The sequence below is a fragment of the Beta vulgaris genome, chromosome 9, assembly GCF_026745355.1.
Source record: "Beta vulgaris subsp. vulgaris cultivar EL10 chromosome 9, EL10.2, whole genome shotgun sequence".
Lineage (NCBI taxonomy): Eukaryota > Viridiplantae > Streptophyta > Magnoliopsida > Caryophyllales > Amaranthaceae > Beta > Beta vulgaris.
Window position 1 is genome coordinate 1,121,058 of NC_079210.1, and position 27,827 is coordinate 1,148,884.

Sequence of the window (27,827 nt, forward strand, 5' to 3'; positions counted from 1 at the left end):
GTTTCTTGGAACTATTAATTATGGGGTTATATTTTTCAATTTAAATTGGTGTAATGTTATGTAGATAATACCTTTTCTTTAAATGAAAAAAAAACTTTATTTGCACTTTAAATTGCCAAGGCGTGGATTATGCACTAGAGTGCACAATGCTCATTATACACTAAAAAAAAACATACCATTTATATAAAAGAACACGAACATTTTTCAACAACTTTTCTACTTTAAAAAAAGAACACACGACTTAAAATCAAAGAACATGTAAATCTATATTTATAAAAGAACATAGGTATACTGTAAATCTATATAGTAAATGAACATCTATGCTTAAGGTAAAAGAACATATGCCTTTTAAATTTAAGAATCTTTAGTTGCAAAATTTAAGAAAACAAATAACAACAATTTTAAAATTTATACACTAAACATGATAAAACGACATAATTTAAAAGAGGGTGCACCATGCTTTAGTGCTTTACATACACTTGGGTGCATGTACTTATTTGCGATGAATTGCACTGTTTTTGCATAGGAGTGTGTGCATTTATTGTGTTCTGGATATGGAATGACAGTGATAATATTAAGGGAAGGCCTGTTTAACAAGGATTTTACATTTTGAAATGACAAAACAACAATAAAATAAGAAAAGATGGTTGTTGATCAAGTAGTCTTCAGAAGACATAGTTTATTATGCCTCCTAAATTTTAATGGTGGTAGAATGTTGTGATGAGGTGCTTCCAGTTACGAATCATGTCGTCAAGAATAGTAATCCCTGCACAAGGCAAACAATGGAGAGAGAGGGTTACAAGAATAGTAATCCCTACACAAGGCAGACAATGGAGAGAGAGGGTTCATCTGGGAATAAGGTCTCTCGTTTTCGCCGAATAATACCATATACGATGGCCTGAATATTGTTATAATGTAGGACAAAACAGTGAAATCCATTCATGGGATGCAAAAGAGCGAAGAAAAACATAAAATGTGGGAACTTTAGGTGAACTGAGAGATGCTTCATGATATAGATACAAGCCAATGTAATAAGTTCAACTTGAGATTCAATCAAAATGGAATTCTCAATATAAATAAGGATGTAAACATATATCAACCAGTCACACCTTCAATTTGCAAAGCAACTAAGCAAAAAAAACATGATATTCACATGCATCTAAATTCTGGCTAACGAACACGTCGAGCCTTCTCTTCTTGTCCAAGCCCAAGTGATTTCTGAGCATTCGAGATGCCATCAGGATCTGTGAAAATCCGAAGTCAATACAATTTATACATAAGCTTCTGATATAAATAACAGTAGCACAGGGCACACTTCGATATAAATCAACGACAGCCAAAAAGCTCATCCTCCAGTTCAAGGATGAATACTTATGACCAAGCAAACATTATGGCTTTTGCTTACTCTCACCAAGGAATTTGTTAAAAGAACATCATCAAGCCAGATAACATCCTGAAACTATGAGAGATACTAGTCTTCATGAGCTTCTATTTTCTTAACACTCAAACTGCTTTATTTCCAGATTAGACGGTGAGGAGGCTTGAAACAAAAAGACGGTCAGGATTGATAGAGGAGCTGTCAATTATCCTTGTTCCACGCACTTCAATAGGCAATAGGAACAGAAATCTAGAGATGATAATGCATCAGATTTTTATTTATGTGCAGTAAAAGATATGAATTGATGCGGACCAAGAATGCCTCACGCCCTCACCTAGAAGTTCACTAAATGAGAAACTGACTGGACATTAGCATATTCAACTTATGACCATGGATCTCCAAAACTGCTTATTCCCCCTTAATGTACCCCCCCCCCCCACCCCCCAAAAAAAAAACTAAAAACAAAAAGGAAGACCACAACCATCAGAAATCTTGCCTAAAAACAGCCACATCTAGTGGGCTGACATGTATGCATCCTTACATTGTCAGCAGTCTTAACTTACTAGAAGATTGTTTCTGAAAGACACTCGGAGAAGATTAAAGTGTGAAGAAGAATGATTCTTTAGTTTTAATTCATAGAATGCTCTAATTAGAAAATGAACCAAGTGGACATGTATTCTCTTCACCTTACACAAATAAGTTTTAAGGTTTAACAAGTTCAAATAAGTATCAATAAGTTCTAATAAGTTTGAACACCTTATAAATAAGCTTCAACAAGTTTAGATAAGTTCTAAAATGGTCATATAGGTTTAGAAAATATAAGGTCACAAGAATGCACCCTTGAAGGAAGTCAGGAAACAAGAAAGTAGGCGACAGCTGAGCAGAAGTTAATACAGAAAATGGGTAACATAAGTGCTCAACGTTCTGCAGAGAAATCTACTTCAAACTTGTGGCCGAAAGAAGAAGAGGGGGGGGGGGGGGAGACAAAAACCCATATTCAAGAATTTTTTTTGGGAGTAATATCGAATATTTAGCTCCTAATGGCAGCAATCAAATTGTATGATGCAATATTGTAATTAAATAAATGCCTAACAACCTAATAGAGTAGCAGTTCATTACACAGAAGCACTATCCAATTTGATAAACAATGTGAGAGGCTCTCTACACAACAATAAGCAAGGGCCACTATATATATATTATATATATGCCAAGTAACATTGGAGTTTGTTACAGTGAGAGGAGTTTTTTTTTTTTGGTTGTTCTTTTTAGGCTTAAAAGCATCATTGCAGCATGGAAAACCCATCAAGACCCTTTCCCTATTTGGGTTTAGGAATGATTCTGAAGAGCTAAAATATATGCACTAAATCACTTTATTTCCTAACCAGCTAGACTTTAGCATGGAGCGAATGCAAACTATAGAAGTCCAATCTTACCAAAAAATTGAGTGAAAATACGAGTGAAGAAGCTCAAGTTGCGAGAAACGTTATACGCCATTACTGGAGGAAGGGGTTTGACCATGGTGTCAATGCTAAATACTCGGTGTAGAAACTGCAATTACATCCAAAGATAGATAAGCTTTATAACCAATAGTATGAAAAAAAATATTTTGAAAAAGATCAAGAAATCATGACATATGCACATACAACCTAAAAAAGAAGTCAATTAGTAAGGAGTTCATATAGGACTTCAGATTTAAATTAACACAAATTTGAGGACCAAAAATATTCAGCTTTACCAGGTATCAGATGTATGGAGTATGGACCAGTAGTTAAAAAGTTTCCATCTTGGGGATTCAGTTATGGAAAACATTAAGATGCACCCCATAAAGTAGCTCACACACGTCCCCTCCTTAACTTCCTAGCTCAAGCATAAGGTTTTGGAGAAATTTCAGCACTCTGCAATGTATCTTCTAATCAATTTGTAGATCAGTGTTTTGTATTTGAAGTGGATAGAAAATTTTTAGATTAGTGTTTTAATTAGATATATAAGACCAAATTAGGACATAGAAGACAGTGCCAAGCCAGAAGTATATAAATCAATTGTCCCTTAAACAGCTTGCTGTTAGCAACTAAGCAAGATGTTCGAAGTGCGGTGTAATCAAAGAGACATGAGAGAGAGTTGCTCTTAGAGCGTCGTGTTTGTGTTTTGTTCATGTTCGTATTATATAAACGGATTGAAAAACCCTTGACACCAACCCAACCCATCTAATAAATGTGTCTTGTCGTGTTGACCCGGTTAATTAAACGTGTTAGAGATATCTCAGCACTAACCCACTCTTTTCGTGTTCAGATTGTGTCGTGTTGTTGTATTAAGCTACTTTTTGGAAATTTTAAACCAAAATTTTATATAAATATCCTATATTTGTGTACGACTTGTGTTAAACGGGTTTTAAGCGTGTCATCTTCGCGCTGGAAATCTCAACACTAACTCGACCCATTTAGTAAACTGTGTCGTGTTGTGTTGACGCATTTAACCAAATGGTCTGGAAATGCTCAACACTAACCCAATTTTATTGTATCATGTTCGTGTCGTGTCAACATTTGTCAACTCTAGTTGCATTCAAGAAGGTCAGTAATGCCGCATTTCATGTCAAAATAGATGCCAAAAGAATACTGTGTGAAATCAGACCCCTTTCCATATGAACCATGAGAATGTAAGTTCAGATATTCAGTGTTTTGTAGAGGCAAGTGGCAACTACAAACTTCTCAGTTTAACTGTTACTGCTCCCTCTGCAATAACACTGAAATCTGGTCTGCATAGGAGTGTTGCTGATGCTGAGTGCAGGTTCTCATAAGCTTATGGGTAAGTGCTAGAATATGACCCATATAACTCAGTCTTGCTTTGCATCTGAGCTGCTTATCACGTCAGCCATTTTGAAAAAGCTATAGAGGACCGTACTGCTGCACTAATACATGCTCCTGTTAACCAAGGCTAGACTAAGAAGCACTAATTGTAATGCTAATGGAAACCTAAACCATTGTATATGATACCCAAATAAAGAAAGATAAGAAAAAGAAAAAACTAAATGATGGCAGTCTCTACCCCCCAACCTCTCCCAGAAAGAAAAGTTGAGAGGAGAAATAACCAAACTCTATGAACCTGAAGATGGTACTCTCCTTTTCTCCCCAGGAATACTTTTCTTGACAAAATTGCTCATATACAAAATTTTAGAGGTAAATCTAGACTACCTTTCTGAAACTTTATCTGCTTCTGGATCTTGATTGCGGCACGAGAAACTATGGAAGTTACATCAGCAAATAAGCATTTTAACTTGATAATCGGCAATCCATCGGGGGCATTTTGGATTTACAGAAAATTTTTTAGGTCCTAATTTGCTGTTTTCTCATAATCTTGAAGTGCAAACAATCTTCTTATTTGGTTTTTATTTTCTTGAACAAAAAATTCACTTATGAAGAAAGATACCACAGGAAAAACGGTGGAATACTCTAGAAGACAAGGATGATAACAAGATTAGGAGATACAACCAGTACAAAGTACTCATTTTCACACCCCTAAGTTGACAAGATGTAGTATAACAATCACTTGAAGATTCTAAAATTGACCTATAAGCAAAGACTTGATATGACATTTCAGATCTTCTAGACTTGACTGAAGTTGAGATGCCAACTTTGAGAAGTGAAACCCACTATTTTTGAAATACTAGCTTCCATGAGAAAAGTTAACACAAGGAATCAAGGATATCGGAAGTGAAAAGATGAAAGTGAAATATAATCACCTCTAAGATCCATAGGGGAAGAAAAAGACACTCTTCTCTTCCATCACAGACTTTGCAGGATTAACTATCTTCTATCTCCCATCATTCTTTCAAAAACTACTTTCTGTGAAACCCACTAATCACTAGCTTTTTGGGCTCACAACTGCATTGAGGCTTGATATGGAAATTCAGAATGTCACTTTTCTATAATGAATATAATCTTCAAGAGCAAAGAACCACAAGGACAAGATAATTAGACCTCAAGCAACAGTAAACGAACTCGTGCTAACCAAGAATTTTGGGTCTTTCCCCTTCTCACTTAAGTTGTATGCTTCAAAAATCCCAAAGAATGCGCATACCATAGGCCCATATGAGATACGTGAGTACTATTTCCTGACCAAAGTTATCTTCCTCAAACTTGAAGATACTACGGGAAAAAGAAAATGGAGAAGCGGCACTTCATTGATGGTAAGTCATGTCACAATGATACATAATCCTATTTCAAAAAAGGAATAGGAAAACTTTCTCTCCTTTCTTTTAAATTTCACCCGTAAAGAGGCTGATATATAAAGAGATTTCCAGAAGAGTAACTAAAGAATTCTAAGGTCACACTCTCCTCTTCCACGTCAGAGTTTTGAGAACTGCAACATAGGGGAAGCTTACTCCAAAATCCAAATTCAGCATCATTTAGAGAACTTCGCATATAGCATTTTGAATAGATTACGCCAATATAGCTGGAGACCCAATATGACAAGTTAAGCTAATACTAGTTGCAACTCCTAAACTTCACTGCTGATTATCCAAAGAGGACTGCTTTGCATTTAAAGCGGATTGAAAATATGTAGAAGCAAAGTAGAAGACAAGGATGACTATAAAACTAGAAGATGCTGAACCTGTAAAAAAACCTAGTTTCACACCCCCTAAGTTGACAAGATATAATATAACAATGCCTTGAAGTTTCTAGAATTGACATATAAGCAAAAACTTGAGATATGACATTTGGGCTCATTACTGCATTGGGGCTTGATATGGAGATCCATAATCACAATATAACCCCATATTATAATGTTCAAGAGCAAAGAGCCACAAGGACGGGCTAATTAGGCCTCAAGCAACAGTAATCGACATCATGCTCACCAACCTTTTTGGTTCTTTCACCGTCAAACAAGTTGCCTGTTTTAACGAGTCCCAACAGCTACAACATAAGACAAATGTGCAGAGCGACTATTTCTTGTTCAAAGCTCTCTACCTCAAACTTCAAGCGACTAAGGGAAATAGAAATTGGAGAAACGGCACTTCATCTATGGCAAGTTATGGCTCAAAGCCTAAAATGTCCTATTTGAAAAAGGAACTTAAGAAAACTCCCTCATTATGTCAATAATTACACTCAAGAAAAGTTTGATAAACAAAGAGACATTTCAGAAGAGTAACTCAAGAATTCTAAATTCATACTATCCTCTTCCACCCTAAAAAAAAGAACTGCACAATAGAGGCAGGTTACTCCAAATTTCAGCATTATTTAGAGAGCTTTGCATATCACATTAGGAATAGATTATGCCAATCTAGATGAAGACCAACTATAACAAAAAAAAAAGCTAATACTATAGTCTAGAGTTGGTAATCCTAAACTTCAATGCTGATTATCTAAAGAGAAAAACTAATGAATTAGTTGTGAGAAATCAATAATATTGTCATCTCCCAAAAACAAAAAACCTGAATTCCACCATGACCCAAAACTTGTCCCAGATATTATTAAGGATAAATAGTTTAGTCTATTTTTATTTTAAACTTGGTTTTATGGGCTGGCTGTAATAAGAACTTTTTGGTAGTGTCCTTGTTAAACAGCTGTGAGCAGTATAAGTAGAGTAAGTGGCATTTGTCACAAGTGGAATGATTTAAATTATATAGTACAACATTCCCTGAATTTCTGTGCATCCATTTCCATTCTCTTTCTCTCTCTCTTCTTTTCTTCTGATATTTTCAGATATTTCCTCTGCCATGTACTAATATTTAAATCAACATGGTATCAGAGCCACACGTGGCAAAATAGAGTGAAATTTTCACCGTCAATTTTTATTCCCGTTGAAATCATCTTCTTCTCCTCAAAAATCCCTGAAACTTTCTCCTGAAAACCATCTCCATCTTTTCTCATAAACTCTCTTTTGATCTTTCCTTCTTCCTTTTCTGTCTAATCAAAGCTCACCTTTCTCCTCCCTAAATCCAAAATGTTGAAAATTTCTCTTGAAGAAATGATGAGTCCTCTTTTCCTTCATCCCTCTGATGGAGGATCTACTATACAAGTTGAGAAACTTCAAGGTCCTGGTGATTATAGATCCTGGCGTAGATCTATGGAAATACAACTCGCATCAAAACGCAAGTTAGGGTTCGTGACTGGAACGGTGCCAAAACCCACAGAAGATGAAACCAAAATCACCATGTGGGAAACCTGCAATCATATGGTAATTGCTTGGATTACTTTTAATTGTCTCCTAATATTAGAAAGTCAGTTTTGTTTATGACTTCTGCAAAAGATATATGGAGTAATTTAGAGAGTAGATTTTCTCTAACTAATGGCTCTAGGAAGTATAAGCTAAGTAAAGAGTTGTTTGACACCAAGCAACAACATCTGAGCATAAATGAATACTATACAGCAATGAAATCCATATGGGAAGAATTGGATAACCTTAATGTTCTACCTGTGGTAAATGATGCTACTGATGATGTGAAACAACTTCTAGCTGCCATTGCTTTGCAAAAAGAAGAATCAAAACTTTTTCAGTTCTTGAATGGTGTAAATGATGATTATAATCATCAACGGAGTCAGTTGTTACTTGGAACAACCCTTCCTACTGTTGAAACTGCTTGTGCAGCTTTGCAACAAGAAGAGGCACAGAGAGAAATACTTCAACATCCTAGATCTGAGTCTGAGGTCTCTGCTATGTATAGCAGGAGTGGTGTAGACAGAATGATGGTATGCACAGTATGTGGTCTTAAAGGTCATCCAAAGGAAAGGTGTTGGAGGATTGTGGGATACCCAAAGAATCACCCTAAATACAAACCTAACAACCAAAACACCACCAATAACTTTAAACCTACCTATCAAAACCACTCCTTCTCTCAAAACACAAACCAACAACCTAAATGGAACAACAAAACTAACCAAAAACTTGCTGCCAATGTTGTTCAGGATCTCCTCAGGACCTCAGTAGAAGCTGGTTGCTCTTCACACCCCAACAACTGGACCAACTGGCCAAACTCTTGCCTCAGATGGTAGGACCTTCAAAAGGTACTGAAACAGATGATGAAATAGACCACCACTTCTCAGGCATGACATCATCTGGTTGTGTAGTTAACAAAAACTGCCCTGAATGGATTGTTGACTCTGGTGCCTCAGACCACATGACACCAGACTCAACCAATCTCTTGACTTGGTCCCAGCTAACAACTCTCCCAAGATCAACTTACCCACAGGAGATACTGCTGTCATCACACACACAGGCAGAGCTAGACTTGCAATGGGCTGATCCTTGAAAAAGTGTGTGTGTGCCTGAGTTCAAGCACAACCTGCTGTCTGTGCAAAAGCTCATCCAAGATAGCCACTGTGAAGTTAAATTTCTCACTACTCACTGTCTCATTGTTGATTGTGAAACTAAGGCAGTGAGAGGAGTGGGAAAGATAAAAAATGGTCTCTATTACCTAGTTACTAACACTGATGATTTAAAAACTTGCCTAGCTGCTAATACCTCCAATCCAAACAATGTCCATCACCCTCAAGCCATGGAGCTATGGCATCACAGATTGGGCCATGCTCCCTTGTCCAAACTCAAACACATCCCTCAAATACTACCTTTCCTCTCCCAACCAGCTAAAGTGTGTGTAACCTGCCCTTTAGCCAAATTCCAAAAACTTCCTTTTTCCTTGAGTAATTTTAGAGCAAAAGCACCATTTGATCTTGTTCACATCGATATATGGGGACCTTATAGGGTATGCACTAAAGGCAAGTTCAGATACTTTCTTACCATAGTAGATGATAATACTAGAACTACATGGGTATATTTGTTAGAATACAAATCTGACTCTCTTTCTACCCTTGAAACTTTCCTCACCTGTGCTCAAACACACTTCCAAAGCCACATCAAGATCATACGATCTGATAATGCCCTTGAATTTGATGATGGACCCTGCCAACTGTTTTTTGCCAAGCATGGAATTATTCACCAAACCTCTTGTGTTAAGAGGCCCCAGCAGAATGCCAGGGTGGAACGCAAACATAGGCACATCCTTGAGATATCTCGTGCCCTCAGATTTCAAGCAAGTCTCCCTCTCTCCTACTGGGGAGACTGTGTGCTTACTGCAGTCCATGTGATCAACAGACTGCCCACACCAGTTCTACAAAACAAAACCCCATTTGAAACATTATTTCAATTCCCCCCTAGCTATGATCATCTTAAAGTGTTTGGATGCCTTGCATTTGCTACCAATCCTACCTTCACTACTGACAAATTTGCACCTAGAGGGGTGCCTTGTGTGTTCCTAGGGTACCCTGCTCACCAAAAGGGTTATAAACTCCTAAACTTAATCACCAAGCTGCATTTTGCATCAAGAGATGTGACCTTCCATGAAGGCATCTTTCCTTTCCAATTCAACTCACTCACCACTTATATGCAACCACTTCCTTCTATTGACAATCACTCACCTACACCAAATGCAGCTACTTATGATGATATACTTCCCACCTACACTGATACTAGCCATCCAGCCACTGATACCACTCCACCCAGTACTCCTAGACCATCTCCTTTCTCTACACCAGACACACCCACAACAACACCACCCCCTGTTCATACTTCACCTAGACCCCCTCCACCTCCTCCTCTCAGAAAAAGCACTCGAAACATTACTCAACCCCACTGGCAAAAAGATTATGTCAATCCCAGCACAGGGACATCTCTGTATGCCACTTATCATATTTCCAATCTTGCTCATACCTCCCCTCAACCTACTTTCAATTGCTTTCTTGCTCACCTCACCACTCATACTGAACCTACCTCATTTCCAGAAGCTGTCTCTCATCCACATTGGGTTCAAGCAATGAACACTGAATTAGAGGCACTTGAACTCAATAACACCTGGACAGTAACTCAACTCCCTCCAAACAAAACTGCTATAGGCTGCAAATGGCTTTTTAAAGTCAAATACAATCCCAATGGGTCCATAGAACGCTACAAATCCAGATTGGTAATCTTGGGTTGTAGGCAAACATATGGGGAAGATTATCATGAAACCTTTGCCCCTGTGGCAAAAATGACAACTGTCAGGACCTTGTTAGCAGTTGCATCCATGGAACAATGGCATGTGGAACAAATGAATGTCACTAATGCTTTTTTGCATGGTGACCTCCTTGAAAACGTGTATATGAAGATGCCCCAGGGCTATACTCACCCAGGTTGCAGAATCTCTCTTAACTGTAGTCCTTCCCTCTCTCCAAAGCCTACCACTGTGTGCAAGCTAAACAAGTCCCTGTATGGACTCAAACAGGCCCCACGCCAATGGTTTGCTAAGCTCTCATCCACCCTTCTCAACCTTGGCTTCTCCCAATCTAAGTCTGACTACAGCCTTTTTACACAACAAAAATCCCACTCCATTACCATCATCCTCATATATGTTGATGATCTCCTGATATGTGGCAATCACCTGGATGACATAAAACAAATCCAAACCATGCTCTCTCAAGTCTTTCACATGAAAAACCTAGGTCAACTACGATATTTTTTGGGTCTTGAAATTGACAGAAGTAGTGATGGCTTCTTTCTCTCACAAAAGAAATACACCTTGGATCTTCTAAAAGAATACCACATGCTCTCTGCCAAACCTCTTCATTTACCCATGGACAGTCACACTAAGCTCACACCCACCAAAGGTGACCCTCTACCTCATCCCTCCATATACCAGAGGCTCCTTGGCAAGCTCATTTACTTAACCATAACAAGGCCTGACATAGCCTATACTGTCCAAGTCCTCAGCCAATATATGCAGCACCCTACCACTGATCACATGCAGGCTGCAAAGAGGCTCCTAAGGTACCTTGTTGGTACTCAATCACAGGGCATACTTCTTGCCTCATCTTCAGCTGCTCACCTTACTGCATACTGTGATAGTGACTGGGCTAGCTGTCCAGTCACTAGGAGATCAACCACAGGTTTCTGTATCTTCTTGGGAACTTCTCCAATCTCTTGGAAATCCAAGAAGCAATCTGTGGTGGCTCGCTCTTCTGCTGAGGCAGAATACAGAGCTATGGCTCTCACCACATGTGAGGTTTCCTGGCTTTCTGCTCTGCTCAAAGACCTTGGCATCAAACTTCTGTATCCTGCTCTTCTTAAATGTGACAACCAAGCTGCTTTGTCAATTGCTGCGAACCCAGTTCTCCATGAACGCACGAAACATGTGGAAATTGACTGCCACTATGTTCGTGACAAGCTCAAGGAAGGCACCATTCAGACCACTCATGTTTCCTCTACTGACCAAGTTGCAGATATCATGACTAAGATTCTTTCTGTCAAGCAACATCAAGCTCATATGGACAAGCTGGGAGCTTCCTCTATGTCTCACTCTCCAGCTTGAGGGGGAGTATTAAGGATAAATAGTTTAGTCTATTTTTATTTTAAACTTGGTTTTATGGGCTGGCTGTAATAAGAACTTTTTGGTAGTGTCCTTGTTAAACAGCTGTGAGCAGTATAAGTAGAGTAAGTGGCATTTGTCACAAAATGGAATGATTTAATACAGTACAACATTCCCTGAATTTCTGTGCATCCATTCTCTTTCTCTCTCTCTTCTTTTCTTCTGATAATCTCAGATATTTCCTCTGCCATGTACTAATATTTAAATCAACAGATATTAATTCAAGGGCCAAAAAACCAGTTCTCCAACTTCAATTCTATCATCTATCACTTCAATATAAAGTAACCAAAGCAACACTTGTTTGTATTACTATAGTAAATTATCAAAAATCAAAACTTCAGCTACTTAATTCAGATGCTATCATCTATTTACATCCAAAAATCACAAATTATGTTACATAACATCAAAAACTGCCTAAAGTCACCAAAATCCATTTCCCAACACATAAAACCAGCCAAATTCACACAAAATTAACACACCCACAAACCAAAACAGGATAAAATTACACATCTATATCACAAAATCAAGTCTTTTCATCCAAAAACTTCAAACCCACAACATAATTTCACATAAATCATCATCCTTTACAAAAAAAAAACACTAGCACAACTTCAAAAAAAAAAAAAAATACTTGGCAAACACAAAAGAGAAAGAAGAGAGAGAAAACCTCGAAGTTGCGCTTAAAGCTGTAAACAAGTTGTTGGTCAATTTCAGAGAGAGAATCATCATCTTCATTATTGTTGTTGTTAGAAGAAGAGCGTTTTTTGCCAGGAACATGCATGGTAGGTGTAGTTCCTGGTTGATTTGTGACTTTCATTTTCGCATCTTTGAATTTCTCAGCTGGGTTTTCTTCGTCTCTCCATGGCGCTGATGATAGCAACTGCTTCTTCGTTTTCGCCATTTTCTTTCTCCTCTTCTTCTTCTCTATCAACAGCAGCTTCTAGTGGAGAAATGGGTTTCGTATTTTCTTTTCTTCCTATTATCTTCTTTTCATTTTTTTTTTCCTAGTTTTTTTTCTTTCTTTTTCTCTACTTTATTATGCAAATATTTTTACTTGAGATTTACAATTCTAAATGAGAAATAGATTAACAAAAATCGATTTTTCTAACCTATGCAGGAAACCAAAAAATCATCGTTTTTGCAATGAATTTGACATATATCATTATAAGACATATATCATATGACTTTGAAAACCAAAAAACAGAAAACCACAGTAATGTCGAACGAATCCTTAGTAATTTATTTTTGGCTTTATTCAACAACATTGACAAATATGGTATAGTTGATTAAAGATATTATTCTTATAATCGATATTTAATTGATATTTAATTCTTTATAAAAATGATATCTTTAATTAATTATGTCATATTTATAATTAGTGCATAGGTATAAAAACCTAACAAAAATTTATCGTATGAAATCCCAACCGCCCAACAATATTATTTGAGTTGAACTTGGGCCTATTATTAGACTTTGGTAGTCCTAGTAGGGTAAAGTATGTTTTAGAAAAAAAAAAAGGGTTTTTCACCAAATGCTCCGAGTTTTCAGTTTATTCACGAGGTACCCATCGCACTTTTGAAAATACACGGGGTACCCCTTAGTTTCACGATAATACATCCAAATGAGCTTAATGACTAATGGCGTTCACTATCGTTAGTCATTAATCCTAATTTTGTTTTTTAAAACCTAATTAACCCTAACTCTAACCCTAATCCTAACCCTACTTCTAACCCTAACCCACAACCCTAACCCTAACCCTAACCCACCCTCCCACCACCCCCTCCCCCACCCTCCAACCACCCCTGCAGCTCCCTCCACCCCGACCCCAGCAGTCACCCTTCCCCACGCACCCCCACCCCCCCGCAGAGCAACAACCCTCCCCCACCCAAGTGCGACTCTCTCTCCGATCTACCTACGCGACTCGCCGATCTACCCCCAACAACCTTTTTCGCGGAAAATTAAAAGGTGAGGGGGGAGGGGGGGTTACGGGAATCAGCAGGGTTGAAGGGTGCGAAAATTGACGGGGGTGGGGGAAGGGGTGTGAAAATCGACGGAGGTGGGTGGGAGGGGGGGGGGGGAAGGTGCGAAAGTTGCAGTGGGTGGGGGATGGGGTGAGGGGTTGCGGGGACGGGTGGGTGAGGGAGCTGTTGTGGGGTTACGAGGGGTGGGGGAGGGGAGGGGGCTATTGTGGGGGTTGGGGAGGGGTGGGGTGGTGGCTGCAAGGGTGGGGTGGTGGTTAGGTGGTAGTGAGGTTAGAGTTAGGGTTTGAAATTAGAGTTTAGGGTAAGGGTAGGGTAAGATGCTAGGATTTAGTTAGATGTTAGGGTTAAGTTAGGTTAGTTTGGGTTAATTGGGGTCTAATAAGGGTTAAAACTAACGGTGTTAACCACCATCAGTCACTAAGGGCATGTGGATGTATTATTGTGAAATTGAGGGGTACCTCGTGTATTTTCAAAAGTGCGATGGTACCTCGTGAACAAACTGAAAACTAGGGGACATTTTGGTGAAAAAACCGTAAAAAAATTATAAAAGGGACAACAAATAGTATCATCTTGTCATCTCTAAGTCATAAATGATGAGTAACATAAATTAATTTTCCTATTCACTCTCACTTATTTTATCTTCTCTTGAAACTAGTTATCAGTCATACATGATAAGATGAGTCACATCGATCTATTAGTCATAAGTATTAAAGATAGAGTTAGGAATTCTATCATTAATTTATTAGTACATAATTATACTCACTATAGTAGTTTGATTTTTCCAAGCCACTTACTCACAGGCATGCCTAAGAAGCAGTTTAACGGCTGAACTATACCTATGTTTTCTAGGAGAGTCCTAAAATGGTAAAATATATGATTGACAAAAAGGAAAGTAATTTTCCCGCCATCTTCCTTCTTGAGATGTTGCTTGCCATTTCAAATGATTGTCAAAAGTAATAGTTGGTCTTATAAAATATCGTCTATTTTTAATTTAAAATTAGGCAACTGTTCAAGCCTAATAGTAAGAAGTAAATAGACCATCTTCCAAAATATAGTGAAGAATTTTAATTTATTTAGTGATCAGTTTAATCTATTTAGTGACCAACTTAATCTTTTTAATCCTCACATTTTTTTTTAACCATTTAGTGCCTAGTTTAATCCCTGTAGTGACTAGTTTAATCCATTCGATAAGACTACCATATTAGTTTATAAAATTGTTCACTGTAGTTTGAGATTCACAGAGAAACAAAGAAAGGAGAAGAGAAGGGACGATTAAGTTAGTCCAAGAAGTTAAGGGCTAGTGCTGGATTAGAGTGAGATGGATAGGCTTGTTAGGAGAAGCCTACACGTCTTGCATTTACTGCAATATCGGGAGTTACTCCACGTATTGCTTGACATAAAACATATAGTGGATTTGTTTCCGTCTTTTGTTGAATCCTTTTCACGGCTCGATTAGAGAATTTGATAAACCAATGATTTTTTTCCGTGTTTCATAATACGATTAACCAACATGTTAACTAATCGATTATGATAAATTGGGTCGAACTTTGCAGTTTTTTCTTTTACAATACCTCAACGTGACATATCGTAAAGGGAGTTCAAGAATCGATATTCTTTTTGTAAGAGCTAAAATCACTTATTTTGGTCTTTTGACCCCATATTATAGGGTGGATCTTAAATGATATGAAAGATTTTAGGTTAAAATTAGACTGCCTATTCTAATAATTTGTACAAAAGTAATTATACTTTGCACTAATTCTCTCTTTAGATTTCCCACAAATCTATCTCCTTCACGCGATTAATTAATTAAAGATTGAAGTAATAATAATAATAATAATGATCACAAATTATTAAAAGAGACGGTCTAATTTTAATATAAAAGTAAACCTAATCACCAAATCAAACTAGTCATTGTCGGGCTAAAATTGTTTTTAATATAGAAATTGTCATTGCCTAATTTTAATTTAAAAGTAGGCGGTCTCTTACAAGACTAACTCAATAATAATAATAATAATAATAATAATAATAATAAAAAAAAAACAATAATAATAATTTGATTTATTCCTCTCCCATAATTAGTCAACTAGAGGTTTCCTTTTGTTTATGGGAAAACAAAAATAATAATTTAAAGAATTTTCACCTTCATCATTCATCTAACTTTTGCTAATCAATTTAGAAAATGCTTTCCCCTCAAAAAAAAAAATTTTTAGAAAATGCTTTTACCGACATCATTCTATACGCCTCTCTACTTCTTCATCGCAGCTGAACAATTAATCGAGTATGTTGTGTGCAGACTTCTAATGGATTGATAAAGCTTTTCTGAATTTTGATTTATGAGTAACAAGATATTTCTTTCAATTTTTAAAATTTTGCATATGTTTTTCTTTTACTAGAAATTTCTATTATATGAAATTAGTCAATTTTTTGACTTTATTTCCACACCTAAGTTTGCTTTCATAGATTTTTTAGCTTACATTTCTACTCTCACATATCACTATTCATTTCAGTTCAGTTCAATTTAGTACAATTCAAGTCAATTCAGTTCAGTTTAACTGTTTTATACCGAAGAGAACATGTCCTAACTCTATAAACAACTATATAAGCAAAGTTAATATGCTAACTAAATGTGGAATAAGGAATATGAGTGAGTTTCAATTCAGTAAAAAAAAATCCCTATAGACTTATTACAAAATTTAAATACCTAAAACAATTATTATTTTAATTGTCTTGCTAAATTATCAAAAAAAAAATTGTCTTGCTATCTTCTTGAAGTTTTTAGGTCAATTGTAGATTAATTATTCATTTTTTAACATTTGGTTTGGTAAAATTTCAAAAATCGAATTCATATTGCCAATAAATGACGGGTGAAGACACACTGATTTTCCAAATTGTGAGTTGTGAGTTGTGACTATACATTCATGGTTTAATTTCTCTTAAATGTTCTTCTCACAACTTCATGCTAAGATATAGTTGAAAATTTCAATTGCGGAAACAAGATTCTACTAATTAACTTTCCCACCATCATGTTGAATTTGAGTGTCTCAAATCCAAACTGTTAGTATTTTCTGAACACCATATTTTAAATTATCTTCATAAAAATTTCACAATTCAATCCTACCTTTTAAAATAAAATACTTCTTTTTTTTTTACATGTTCTACTTTTTAAATCACGAACTCCTAGACAATTTTTGGAGAGGAGAGAGATAGAGAGAAAGAAAACAAAAGGGTCCCATGTGAACATGTGATAGGAAAGAGATAGAGAAAAATTATTACCCAAAATAAAAGTGTAACATTTAATTTGAAATTTCCTAAAATAAAAGTTGTAACATGTAAAAAAAAAGGAGGAAATATATATTTTCAAGCGCTTCTGTAATTCCTTTGTACATATATGAAGTACATTTCTACCAAAGAATGTTTTATACAAATGTAATTACTACACTACAATGATGATAATATATATATATATATATATATATATTATATAATAATATATATATATATATATATATATATTATGAATTAAAAAAAACAAAATACACCATCAATAAAGCCTATGACAAAAATGTTGGCAATAAACAATATTTAGCAGCATCACGAAGGTGGAGCATTTGGCAGCTTCTTGTCGTCTAAAAAGTGCTTAACTAACTGTAAAGCTTGTCTTGGTTTAGTAGTCGGAATTTGATGTCCTGCACCTCTTACTGTGACAAATATTAATCCTTTGTACTCGATAGTCCATCCTCCAACCTATCATAAGAAAATATATTCCAAAATTGTACTTTTATGATGTAGAAACAAGTTCATATGAGAAGGTTCTTTAGTTCATATGAAAAGTGAGAGGTAATGTGACTCCAACTCTAGCTTCAATGAGTTTGTCTTGTAAGAGACCGCCTACTTTTAAATTAAAATTAGGCAAAGCTAAGCCCAATATTAAAGCCCAATAGTGACTAGGTTAATTTATTTCGGTCACTAGTTTAATCCATTTAGTTACTAGGTCTACTTTTATATTAAAATTAGACCGTCTCTTTTAATAATTTTTGAGCTTCAATTTATCGATAAAATTAAAGTTTTGTGATGATTCTAAATCTTTTTACTTCTCATCTTAAAACCTATTCAATCGTCAAATATGGACTAATACTATAGATATAACTTCTTCTGTTAATTCGATATATATAAATATATAGTATAATATACCTGGGAACTGGTATACCATGCTGTCCATTCTTGAAGAGTTTTAAGCCCGAGCTTTCTAAGAGTGTACCTTGTTGATGTTACTGGAATTCTACCATCAGTATCTCCGCTAAAAGATCATTAAACATGTAGTCATTAGTTATTTGCTATACCAAGGATGTCTTGGCCTAGTGGTTAAGAACTTAAGATGAGGTGTTGTGAACACAGATTTCAATCCCTCCTCCCCTTCTTTGTATTTTGTACTCCTTCATGGCTCATATGAATAAAAATAATAATTATTTGCTATGAAAGATGTAACGCTTTTTCACACACACACCACACATTGGCATAATATCTAAACAACCCATCATTTACGTACCCCCCAAATAATGTTTTGTAGATCATAAATAAAATAACCAGATAGCACACACAAATTTTTTTATATAATAGGGACATGTATGACAAGCCAATGGGTCTGTTGAAAATCTATATCATACAATAAAAATGTCTTAGTGTCACCACTTTACTTTACATTGGCTCTCGTGGTATAAAATTCCTAAGACCACCCAAAACCCATAAAAGCTTATGAGCTTTTTATCTTATATTAGTGTCTAGAATCGATCTATTTTGTTTTAACTACTTTCTTAAAAGCCGGAAATAAAGATGATCAATTAATAATTTTAGCTAACAAATTTAGTTTCAAACCTAAAAAGTGAAACTAGAACACGTAGAACATCTTGCTAACTAAATTTGATTTATAAAGTAATTGCGAGATAATTATATAGATCATTGAGACACTACTAAAATTAGAATAGCATTATGAAGACTTTAAAAAAGTGAAGATATTGTCAAAGGACCAACTCAACCAAAAGCTTAAGCTGATGGTTGGAGTCGGAGGAATAGTTTCATACTCTATCACTCCCACTTACGTGAGAGCCCATTGGGCTTGAAGCGTGCACGCTGACTCTGGTACCATGTCAAAAAACCAACTCAACCAAAAATTTAAGCTGATAGTTGGAGTTCCAGAAATAATTTTATACTCTATCAGATACAAAACCTTCAACTGATATATGAATGCCCTTTTTGAGAAACACCCAAAAATAAAGTACCTGTATATCCATATGCGTAGGCCCTCAGCTATGAGCTCTTTTATAGTAGGAAGTATTGATGATGGTGAATCACTCCAAGAAGTGATGTTGTTACTGTAAGACCATACAATACAATACACACTTAATATAATGCTCCTAATGGAGTTTTGAAATTTTTACTTTGAATTAATAACATGAAGTATATACTACCTCTGTTTTTTTTAAGTTGCAACGATTTGACATAAAGTAGAGAGAGAAAATGTCTAATCGTTACAACTAAAAAAAACAGAGGTAATATTTGAAAGACTAATTGTGACCATTATTGCCTAATGTGCCACCTAAACTTACTTGCAGTGAGTCCATGGATATGAAAGTTTGGTAACATTGGCATGTAAGGCAGATTGGACATCTTGTCTATTCATATAAGCATCGGTGTAGTCTGATGCACACGGATCATACCCTGCACCTGCAGCCGGTCTTTTGAGCCACCCTTCCTGCAATACGATAGGAAGTGGGCTATATATTACTCCCTCGATCTCAAAGTATTTGCTTCATTTGCATTTTGACGATGTTTAGTTTATTATCTTTTGACAATGAACTTTTACTAATAGGTAAGAAATTTTATCATTACGTAATATTTATTAGTTTCTTTTTCACGCGTATTTTCAACATATTCTCTCAATTCTCATTCTTAGAGCTTGTTTTCTCTCTATTTCTTTCCTATTACATGGTTTCACTTTTAGTTCATATATACCTATATCTCTCTCTTCTCTTTCTTGATCCTTTTGCCAATGAAAATGAGTTATCAAAATTCCATAAATTTCTAATGTGTATCTCGAAAACTGTGAAGAAAACGAAGGGATAATTAAAAGTTTGGATTATTTTAAGAAAGTACTGTCAATAGTTTGGATTATTCTACAATAACCCATAGTTGGGATTATTTTGAGCGAAACGGTGATATTTTGGATTATTCTTGTCAATTTTTCCTTAGATTATTCTCATTACTTTCCTTTATACAATGCATGGTAGTTTGGGATGTTAAAGTGACTTACAAATCTGGAAAACAACCGAGGAGAAATGCCATCAATGACAGGAGGCTGAGTATTCCTGCGACTCTCAGTCTGATTCTCGACACATATTGGAGAGTACAAGCTGTATATATCTATGAGTCTGTACTCAGCAAAGTACTGAGTTAGGGCCTTGTTGCACTTTGTTGTCAAGTTTTTCTTACTAAAATCACAATTTTTCTTGAGATCACTGTAAACTCGATCTGATATTACAGCATGGTCCCATGCATATTGAACCATCCCTCTTTGATCTGTGTTGTCATCTAGTAGTGCATTTCCGATCTGCAGAAAAAATTAGTACACATTGAGACAAATTTAACAAAATTTCATGAATACGTTCTATCTTAGTGAAAATTATGGTCAAAATTTTCAAACATTGCCAAGTAATATAAAAGGCTAAGGGCCTGTTCTACCCAGCTTATTTTCAGTTCAGTTCAGTTCAATTCAGTTCAGTTCAATTCAGTTCAGTTCAGTTCAATTCAGTTCAATTCAGTTCAGACCAGTTCAGTTCAGTTCAGTTCAGCTCTTGACAATACTTTTACTCTCACACATCACTATTCATTTCAGTTCAGTTCAGTTCAGATCAGTTCAGTTCAGATCAGTTCAGTTCAGTTCAATTCAGTTCAGTTCAATTCAGTTCAGTTCAGTTCAATTCAGTTCAGTTCAGTTCAGCTGTTTTATGCCGAAGAGAACAGGCCCTAAGGGGTAACCCTCTAAACTATGAGTAGGTAGTATTGTACTATCTTTCAATTTCTGAAATCATTCAAATTATGGAGTAGTAGACAATTTAAGGATATTTAACATACAACATCTAATTTCTTAATCATTTGAAGTATGCACAAACGTTAATACGTAACTTAAGAAATTTAATCACTTTATTAGCAAAATTAATGAGATGTATACATGCATTAAAACGCGTCTAACATGATACTATGGCCCTATTCTTTTGAACTTATTTTGACTGAAATTAAATTAAATTCAATAAACTGAACTGGCATTAAATTAACTGAAACTAAATTAACTGAAATTAAATTAAATTAATTGAATCGAAATTAAATTAACTAATTGAAATTAAATTAACTAAAATGAAACTAGTTTATTATTATTTATTATTTACTATTTATTTATTATTATTTATTTATTATTGATTATTTTATTATTATTATTATTATATTATTAATTTGGACTTAACTGAACTTAAGTTAAATAAAATGAATTGAAATTAAATTTACTAAATTGAAATTAAATTAATTAAACTGAATTTAAATTAATTAAATTGAAATTAACTGAAAATAAGTCCAAAAGAATAGAATCTATATGCCTTATTATCTCTGCAAAATGTTAGAAGTTGTATGAATTTTTTCACAGACTACACGTATACACTTTGTTGCTAAGAATAAACAAGATATTTTCCCTGGAAAAAGAAATTAGAAGTGGGATCCAATATAAAAGGAAATCAATATATATATACTAGCCTTCATATGCACGCGATGCGTGCGTTAATTTCAAAATTTGTTATTCTATTAGATACTCCATTCATATTTTATTTATGATTAAACTTAAATGTGAAAAATTCAACAGTTAGATGAATTTAGATATATTAATTCGCTAATGTAAAAAAATAAAAAGGCTGTGAGTGATTGTTAACATTAATTTTTTGTGAATGAATATTGAACAGAAAGAACAAAAATAATGAGTTGGTTTAACTGGATTAAAGACTATCAAAGGTAGTGAATGTTCAGACTTTTCATGTGTACTTTATGTATGCCGCCATCTTTTTTTATAAGGTATAAATATTTTGTCCATTTAATTTTTGATTGAAGTATTTGATGCATATACCATTTTAAACTTGTTTTAAATGGCAAGTTGGAATGAGAATTTTTAAATAATTTGCTTTTGTAATTTTTTTCATTCCATTAATTAGATCATTAAGGGTATTTTAGTCACTTCAATAAAGGACACCACACCTCCTCCCTTGGCTTATATATATATATATATATATATGAGGAACTTTTCGGGAGCATAGAGCGTGCCACCTAGGATTGCCACGTCATATTATTAATTTAGAGATAATAAAATTTAGAGTTTTTGAGAGATAATAAAATTTAGAGTTTGAGAGATAAGAGTTTATTCACTCTACTGCTATGACAAAACCAAAAAAATTTATCTTTTAGGGATCTATTATCTATTATAAGTACTACTATACTGTATATTCACTTTACAGCTATGATTCACATATAAAATCACAAAATAAAATAAAAAAACCTGATTCTTGAGATTTGTCTAAACCATACGATAACATCTAATGAACTGTTGCAAATCTACTTATCTACTTTATTTTATTTTTGAACTTTTATTATAGTGATATACTGATATGTTAGTTGACAATATCGGTAAATATGCGTTCACTTATTAGAGATTGAAACAACCAGCGCAATACTAACTTTATATCAACTTTTTATAAATTTTATTAATAGATAATTAAAGATATTAAAGATAATCTAAAAATAAGGGTATAATGACAAATATTTTATCAATTCTTTTTCTACTACAATAATGGGTTTGGGCATGAAATTAAGAAAATGAAAAAAAAATGTGTAGTTTAGCATAGAGGTACTCCTTTAAGGAAAATGTTTGAATAACCCTTAGGGTTGCTAACCCTCTTAGACACATAAGAATAAAATATTAATATGTATGTAATAAATGAGGAGAGAAGAGATATAAAAATAATGTTTTAATGTATTCCTAACCAATGAAAATTCAATAATAAGAGGGTTGGCAACCCTTAGGGTCACTCAATCAATGTCCCTCCTTTAATTAACAAGTGTAGGGGATAAGTAAATCCTTAGTAAAGTAAGCGCAATTTTATGAGGCAATTTGATGAATAATTAATGATGATTTTATTAACATAAAGTAAAGGTAATACAAAATCAATAATGTTAACAAAAAATTACAAAAAAATATATAAAAAACAACCCGTGCAACGCACGGGCTTCAAAACTAGTATACTACATACCATGAAACCTTTCAAGTTGATCCGATCTTCCTTCGAAACCATCTTGTTGTTGTCCAATATGACCTTAGCAAGTTGTGGAACATAATGACCTTAAAAAGGTTGCGTTGAAAGATAAAAAAAGTTCAAAATCTTAAAGCAGTATTTCAAAATATTGATGAAATACATTCAAGTATATGATTAAATAAATAAACGCTTTTTGTCACAATTAATTTGTTAGATTAGTAGTTTAATCTATATTATCAACGTGACATTTAATTCGAAATAAATAAGCAAATATATTTATTACCTGCATAACTCTCTCCAGAAAGAAAGAAGTTATGGGACTTAAATTGCGGAAATCTTCTGAACCAATTGAGAAGAAAATTATATGCATCCTTTGCTGATTATCATAAGAATACATATAGTTAGCTAGTTAGAATAAATGAATAATAACAATAACAATTTACTAAAAACAAGATTAAGGGAGGAGGATTACCTACTATGGTGTCACCGAGTTCATTAATATCACTACTAGTATTAGTGTAAGAAAATCCAACACCAACAGGAGATTCCAAAAATAGAAGATTGGCAGCTAAAAACAAAAGATACGGTCATATGCACACACAAAAATCGTTCAAATTAAATCAAGTATAAAGAGCAAAGAACTACACAAACACTTGTGCTTTATTGAGTCAAAGGTGCTACTTTACGAGGTGGGTGGTGGCACGGGATGGCGAGTGGTGGAAAAGAGAAAAAAAGGTAAATAGTAAATTAAAAGTACTGACGAGGTGATTTTAAGAATTTTTGAGGCGATGTTTAACAATCTCGTTATTATTTGTAAAGATAGTAAATAAAATATAGGAGTACTTTTATCAAAATTTTTGAGTAAACCATTTGCATATCCGTCAAAAAAATAAATTAATTAAGCCTTTTTAAAAATGTTTTTCTCTCCCTGCTGTTTATATGCATATCTTTTCTCGTACCTTCTTTTCATTCTCTCTATAGGAATATTTTGAATAATTGCATACTTGGATTTATTATTGCTCCTTTATTGTATTTTGTCTTAGGAGATTAATACCCAAATATTAGTCTATTATGTTCTTGAAAATACCTAAGAATTTGCAAATAGCTAATGAAAAGGATGTATACGAGATTTACCTCTATTCCAAGAGTATTTATTAAGCTTTAATTTTGGTTTAGTACCCTTTTGAGGAAAGAAAGGGCCTAACTCTTCCGCTTCTCCATACCCAATAGAAGAGCATCCGGGACCTGTGAATGGTTCAAGAAATAATTGCAAAAAATTTAGATTCATTTAATATATAACATTAATAGGTAAAATGAATAATCCTATTAAATGATTTATCTTGTATGATCCTATTAGGCAGAAATTAGAATTAATATAATATATACGCGGGCCGGGCCAAAAAGCGGGACTGTATGACTGCACAGACCCGACCTAAATTCAGACGGGCCTCAAATTTTGCTGCCCAAGCCCGGTGATTTTGAGGGCAAGGCCGGGCCTATTTTTGGTCAGGTCTAATATAACCAATCAACTTTGTAGATTAGGCTCATTGAGAATAACGTAGATAATAAGGAAGTCCCTCAATCCAAAAGTGGCAAATAACCTATAGTAGAATTTGATCCCCATAACTTTAAGTCATGAGGCCAAACCTTACTTGGTGACTTGTTTTGCCCCATGTAATGTACTAGTTTAGCCCCTGGCCTGTAATGTACGAGATTATCTATTTATCTAGTGACTCATGTGGTTAAAAACTCTTTTTTTACTCCAAAACTCTAATTGCCAAACACCCTTGTTATCTCCCACTTGGCTCCATTTGGTAGGGTGTAAAATGTTTTCAGTGTAAAATGATTTTCATGGAAAATAATTTACAATGGAAAACACAATTTTAAAATTAGTTTTTCGCTGTTTGGTTCCATGTAAGAAAAATAATGAAATGAAAGGAAAAATAAGAAGGTAGTGAGAGGAATGTATAAGAGAGATAAGGAAAATGATTTTCCATCATTGTGAATGTAATTTTATCCTAACGAAAAATGGTTTTACACTCTTTTGCCAACCAAACAATGTAAAAACTGAAAATAGAAGAAAACGTTTTACGCCCTACCAAACGAGGCCTTAGCCGCAAAAGTTGTATTGCTTGTGTATTACATCACGAAGATAAGTAGTTAGAGGAGCTTAGCTACTTGACCAAGAGTTTCAATGATAACAAGCAGCAAGAGGCCAAGTCATTACACCTAACTAACTATTATACTATCTAATTAACTATGTATTTCATCTAGTATGATCCAAAACTGATGTTGATTATTTCTTATATAAAAATAATAAATGGGTGACAAGACAAAAAAGAAAGAAAAAAAAAAACCAACTAAACAAGGATATTAAGAGTAGGCTTGCACGTTAATGCCATATGAGGCTTACAAACGCGATCGAGCCAAGTTGATGTCGGGCCCATGCACAACCCAATCCACGTACACGAGAGATTTTTTGAAAATAATGTCTATGTAAGGCCCATGGTCCACAAACTTGTTGGGCTGGCTGACGAGGGCCCATGATCGGGCCACCAAGTTCACGGGCTGGGCGGCTTGGTATGATGGGCTAGTTTGCTCGACCCATGAATCCATGATAGTCTAGGATGCGCTTTCGCAGTCCAGCAGTCCAGTGACGAGTTGGGTCAACAGAAGGCTCGTACGTTATAGGAAGAAATCGGTACAAGAAGCCGTCGATACACTTCTTGATAATGGAATCCGCGAACAGCCAATGCGGGATGGTCATAGTAAAGTTTACAAGTCATTTTTAGATGTAATTGAAGGTAAAGAGGGAAAAACTTGCATAGGGCTGTTTTGGCCCGACAATGACCAACACTATTGAAACCTCTTTGGTAGAATACTAGAAAGGGTTCCAAAGTTAGACTGATGAAGTTTAACTTATTTTAAATCGATCTTTTACCCATTATCTTCCTATTTGACTCAATGTTTTGCAAAATATGATCTTCACAACTTTTCTTACTAAAACATGATTAAAATATATAGTAATTACAATTACGCATTTGTAACTATAAAAAAAATATTCCCAATTTGCAACTAATAAAGAGTGCTATAAGTATTTATAAAAAAATTGGTAAAAGGTTTTGAAACATATGCCACAAATTGTCAAATTTTACAATTAATTACAAACTATGGGAGTACTTATTGTGAAAAATCAATGTAATAATGTACCTCCATTAAGCCAAAGGAGCACAGGTTTTTTCTCAGGCTTCTCAGCAGCTTCAAAAAACCAATAAAAGAGTGCCTTCCCACTGCTTGCATTGACTGTCACATAGCCTGCATACTGCTTAAAACTCACCTTTGGCTGCCCTGGAAGTCTCACTACATGGTCTGCCCTCTGTTCTGCCATTATTTTCGGGCTTAGGCCGCGACTCGAAGATCGAGAAACGGCTGATGCAAACATGGTGCTTGTTGCCAACAACCATAGCAGCAAACAAGAGTTGATCATGTTGCTCACTGAGCTATAAGTTTCTGTTTTGTTTTGTTTTGTTTTGAACAGTTGTTACTTGAAGAAATAAGATGATAATGATGATTATAAGGCCTAAAATGATGAATTTAAGTAGTCAACAAAGTGCCTTAAATTCCTATATAACAGTTTTATAGAATTCTAGAAATGATAGCTTACAGTTAGTTATGCATCAATTAGAATATATGGTGTTGGATATATGTGATGATGAAATTGTGTCAAAAGGGGTGATTTTATAAAGACCAAATGGAATGTTGCAGTTTAAGTTATCACCTAATCTTTTGCACTTTTTGAAATTTTCTTTTTGTTGGTTTCGAAGATGAACATTTCTCAATTGTATAATTATTTTCATGCATATCTAATAATACTTCTTTCATATGAACAAGAGTTGAACTTTTCTCATTTTTGTTCTAGAGTAAATGAGACTTTAGAGTAAATGGGAGTTTTACCCTGTAATTTTTATAATTCGGTAATTTACTGGTTAAAGCAGGTTCAACCCTCATGAAGTAGGGGTAAGAAGGGGATCCCAACCCATAAGAAAACTTCCAAAGACTGGAATTGAGGATTTATACCAAAAATCAAATATACACACAAACACCCCAAATATGAGGTTGATGAGAGTTGAACCCCAGCCTCAAGGTTGGGAGGTGGGAGCTCCAACCATTGGACTCCCACATGACTCTCAAAGTTTTTCCCTGTATAAACAAAATAAAACTCCTTCCATCTACGGCAAGAGTTGCGTGCCAAAAACGCAGCCTTTAAGGCTGTTTTGACTGCCAACTCTTGCATTTTATTTCACCAGTGAGTATCACATATCACATCTACTTTTAATAAAAGCAACACAATAAATGCATCCGAGCTAGCTTTGTTCAAAATCATATGTAGAGGTAAGTATTGCGATAAAATGTCGGGGTAATTGATTACCAATAACGTATGTAGTTACCAACAATTACCGACCCATTTAGCGGTCGATATTAGTTTTTCCTATCTTTTTTCTTGTCTTCGAACAAATACATGCTATCGGTAAAAACACGGATTCTGATAGTGAAGGTATAATAAAGGTGTAGTAAGAATCAACAAGCAGCAAACTCCAATATACACAATATCTCATGCAAGAATTTGCGTCAACTTTTTACCAAAATCTGACTTTGCTGATATCAGTCAACCTGGCTATGATTACTGGAAGTTGGTTAACATGTTGTTAAGTTGCTTCAACATCCAGTCATCC

General features: G+C 34.9%; 2 protein-coding genes across 5 annotated transcripts; both read right to left on the bottom strand.

The window, feature by feature from the left end:
• Window positions 1–324: 324 nt before the first annotated feature.
• LOC104902568 (hypothetical protein) lies at window positions 325–12,770 on the bottom strand. Of its 4 annotated transcripts, XR_007269803.2 has the most exons (4): window positions 12,439–12,751; window positions 2,812–2,926; window positions 1,110–1,244; window positions 325–766 (listed from the first exon to the last, which is right to left on the bottom strand). XR_007269803.2 is itself a non-coding variant. In XM_048636502.2 (3 exons), exons 1-3 carry the CDS (start codon window positions 12,670–12,672, stop codon window positions 699–701), a joined length of 417 nt encoding a protein of 138 aa, XP_048492459.1. In that variant the 5' UTR covers window positions 12,673–12,757; the 3' UTR covers window positions 325–698. The 4 variants fall into 4 exon arrangements, 3 of the variants coding, with proteins under 3 accessions (XP_048492459.1, XP_010688682.2, XP_048492460.1); XM_048636502.2 differs by lacking the exon at window positions 1,110–1,244 and having other exon boundaries at window positions 12,439–12,757; XM_010690380.4 differs by lacking the exon at window positions 325–766 and having other exon boundaries at window positions 984–1,244; window positions 12,439–12,750.
• Window positions 12,771–17,281: 4,511 nt separating this feature from the next.
• On the bottom strand, window positions 17,282–26,979 carry LOC104902569 (serine carboxypeptidase-like 34). The gene is made up of 10 exons (XM_010690381.4): window positions 26,305–26,979; window positions 24,229–24,339; window positions 23,567–23,662; window positions 23,378–23,470; window positions 23,092–23,180; window positions 20,061–20,357; window positions 19,357–19,502; window positions 19,030–19,122; window positions 17,945–18,050; window positions 17,282–17,497 (listed from the first exon to the last, which is right to left on the bottom strand). The coding sequence occupies exons 1-10, from the start codon at window positions 26,579–26,581 to the stop codon at window positions 17,345–17,347; spliced, it is 1,461 nt and encodes a 486-aa protein (XP_010688683.2). The 5' UTR covers window positions 26,582–26,979; the 3' UTR covers window positions 17,282–17,344.
• Window positions 26,980–27,827: the final 848 nt, after the last annotated feature.

What these genes read in the sequence shown, in the direction of transcription:
- LOC104902568 (XM_010690380.4), bottom strand. Translation starts at nt 12,672, where the DNA reads ATGGCGAAAACGAAGAAGCAGTTGCTATCATCAGCGCCATGGAGAGAC. An exon ending in GCTTTAAGCGCAACTTCGAG is followed by an intron (nt 2,927 to 12,438) that starts GTTTTCTCTCTC and finishes ATGTAATTGCAG; the next exon opens with TTTCTACACCGAGTATTTAG. An exon ending in TATTTTCACTCAATTTTTTG is followed by an intron (nt 1,245 to 2,811) that starts GTAAGATTGGAC and finishes GGATTTTCACAG; the next exon opens with ATCCTGATGGCATCTCGAAT.
- LOC104902569 (XM_010690381.4), bottom strand. Translation starts at nt 26,581, where the DNA reads ATGATCAACTCTTGTTTGCTGCTATGGTTGTTGGCAACAAGCACCATG. An exon ending in TAAATACTCTTGGAATAGAG is followed by an intron (nt 23,663 to 24,228) that starts GTAAATCTCGTA and finishes TTTTGTTTTTAG; the next exon opens with CTGCCAATCTTCTATTTTTG. An exon ending in TCAACTTGAAAGGTTTCATG is followed by an intron (nt 20,358 to 23,091) that starts GTATGTAGTATA and finishes TTTTTTCTGCAG; the next exon opens with ATCGGAAATGCACTACTAGA.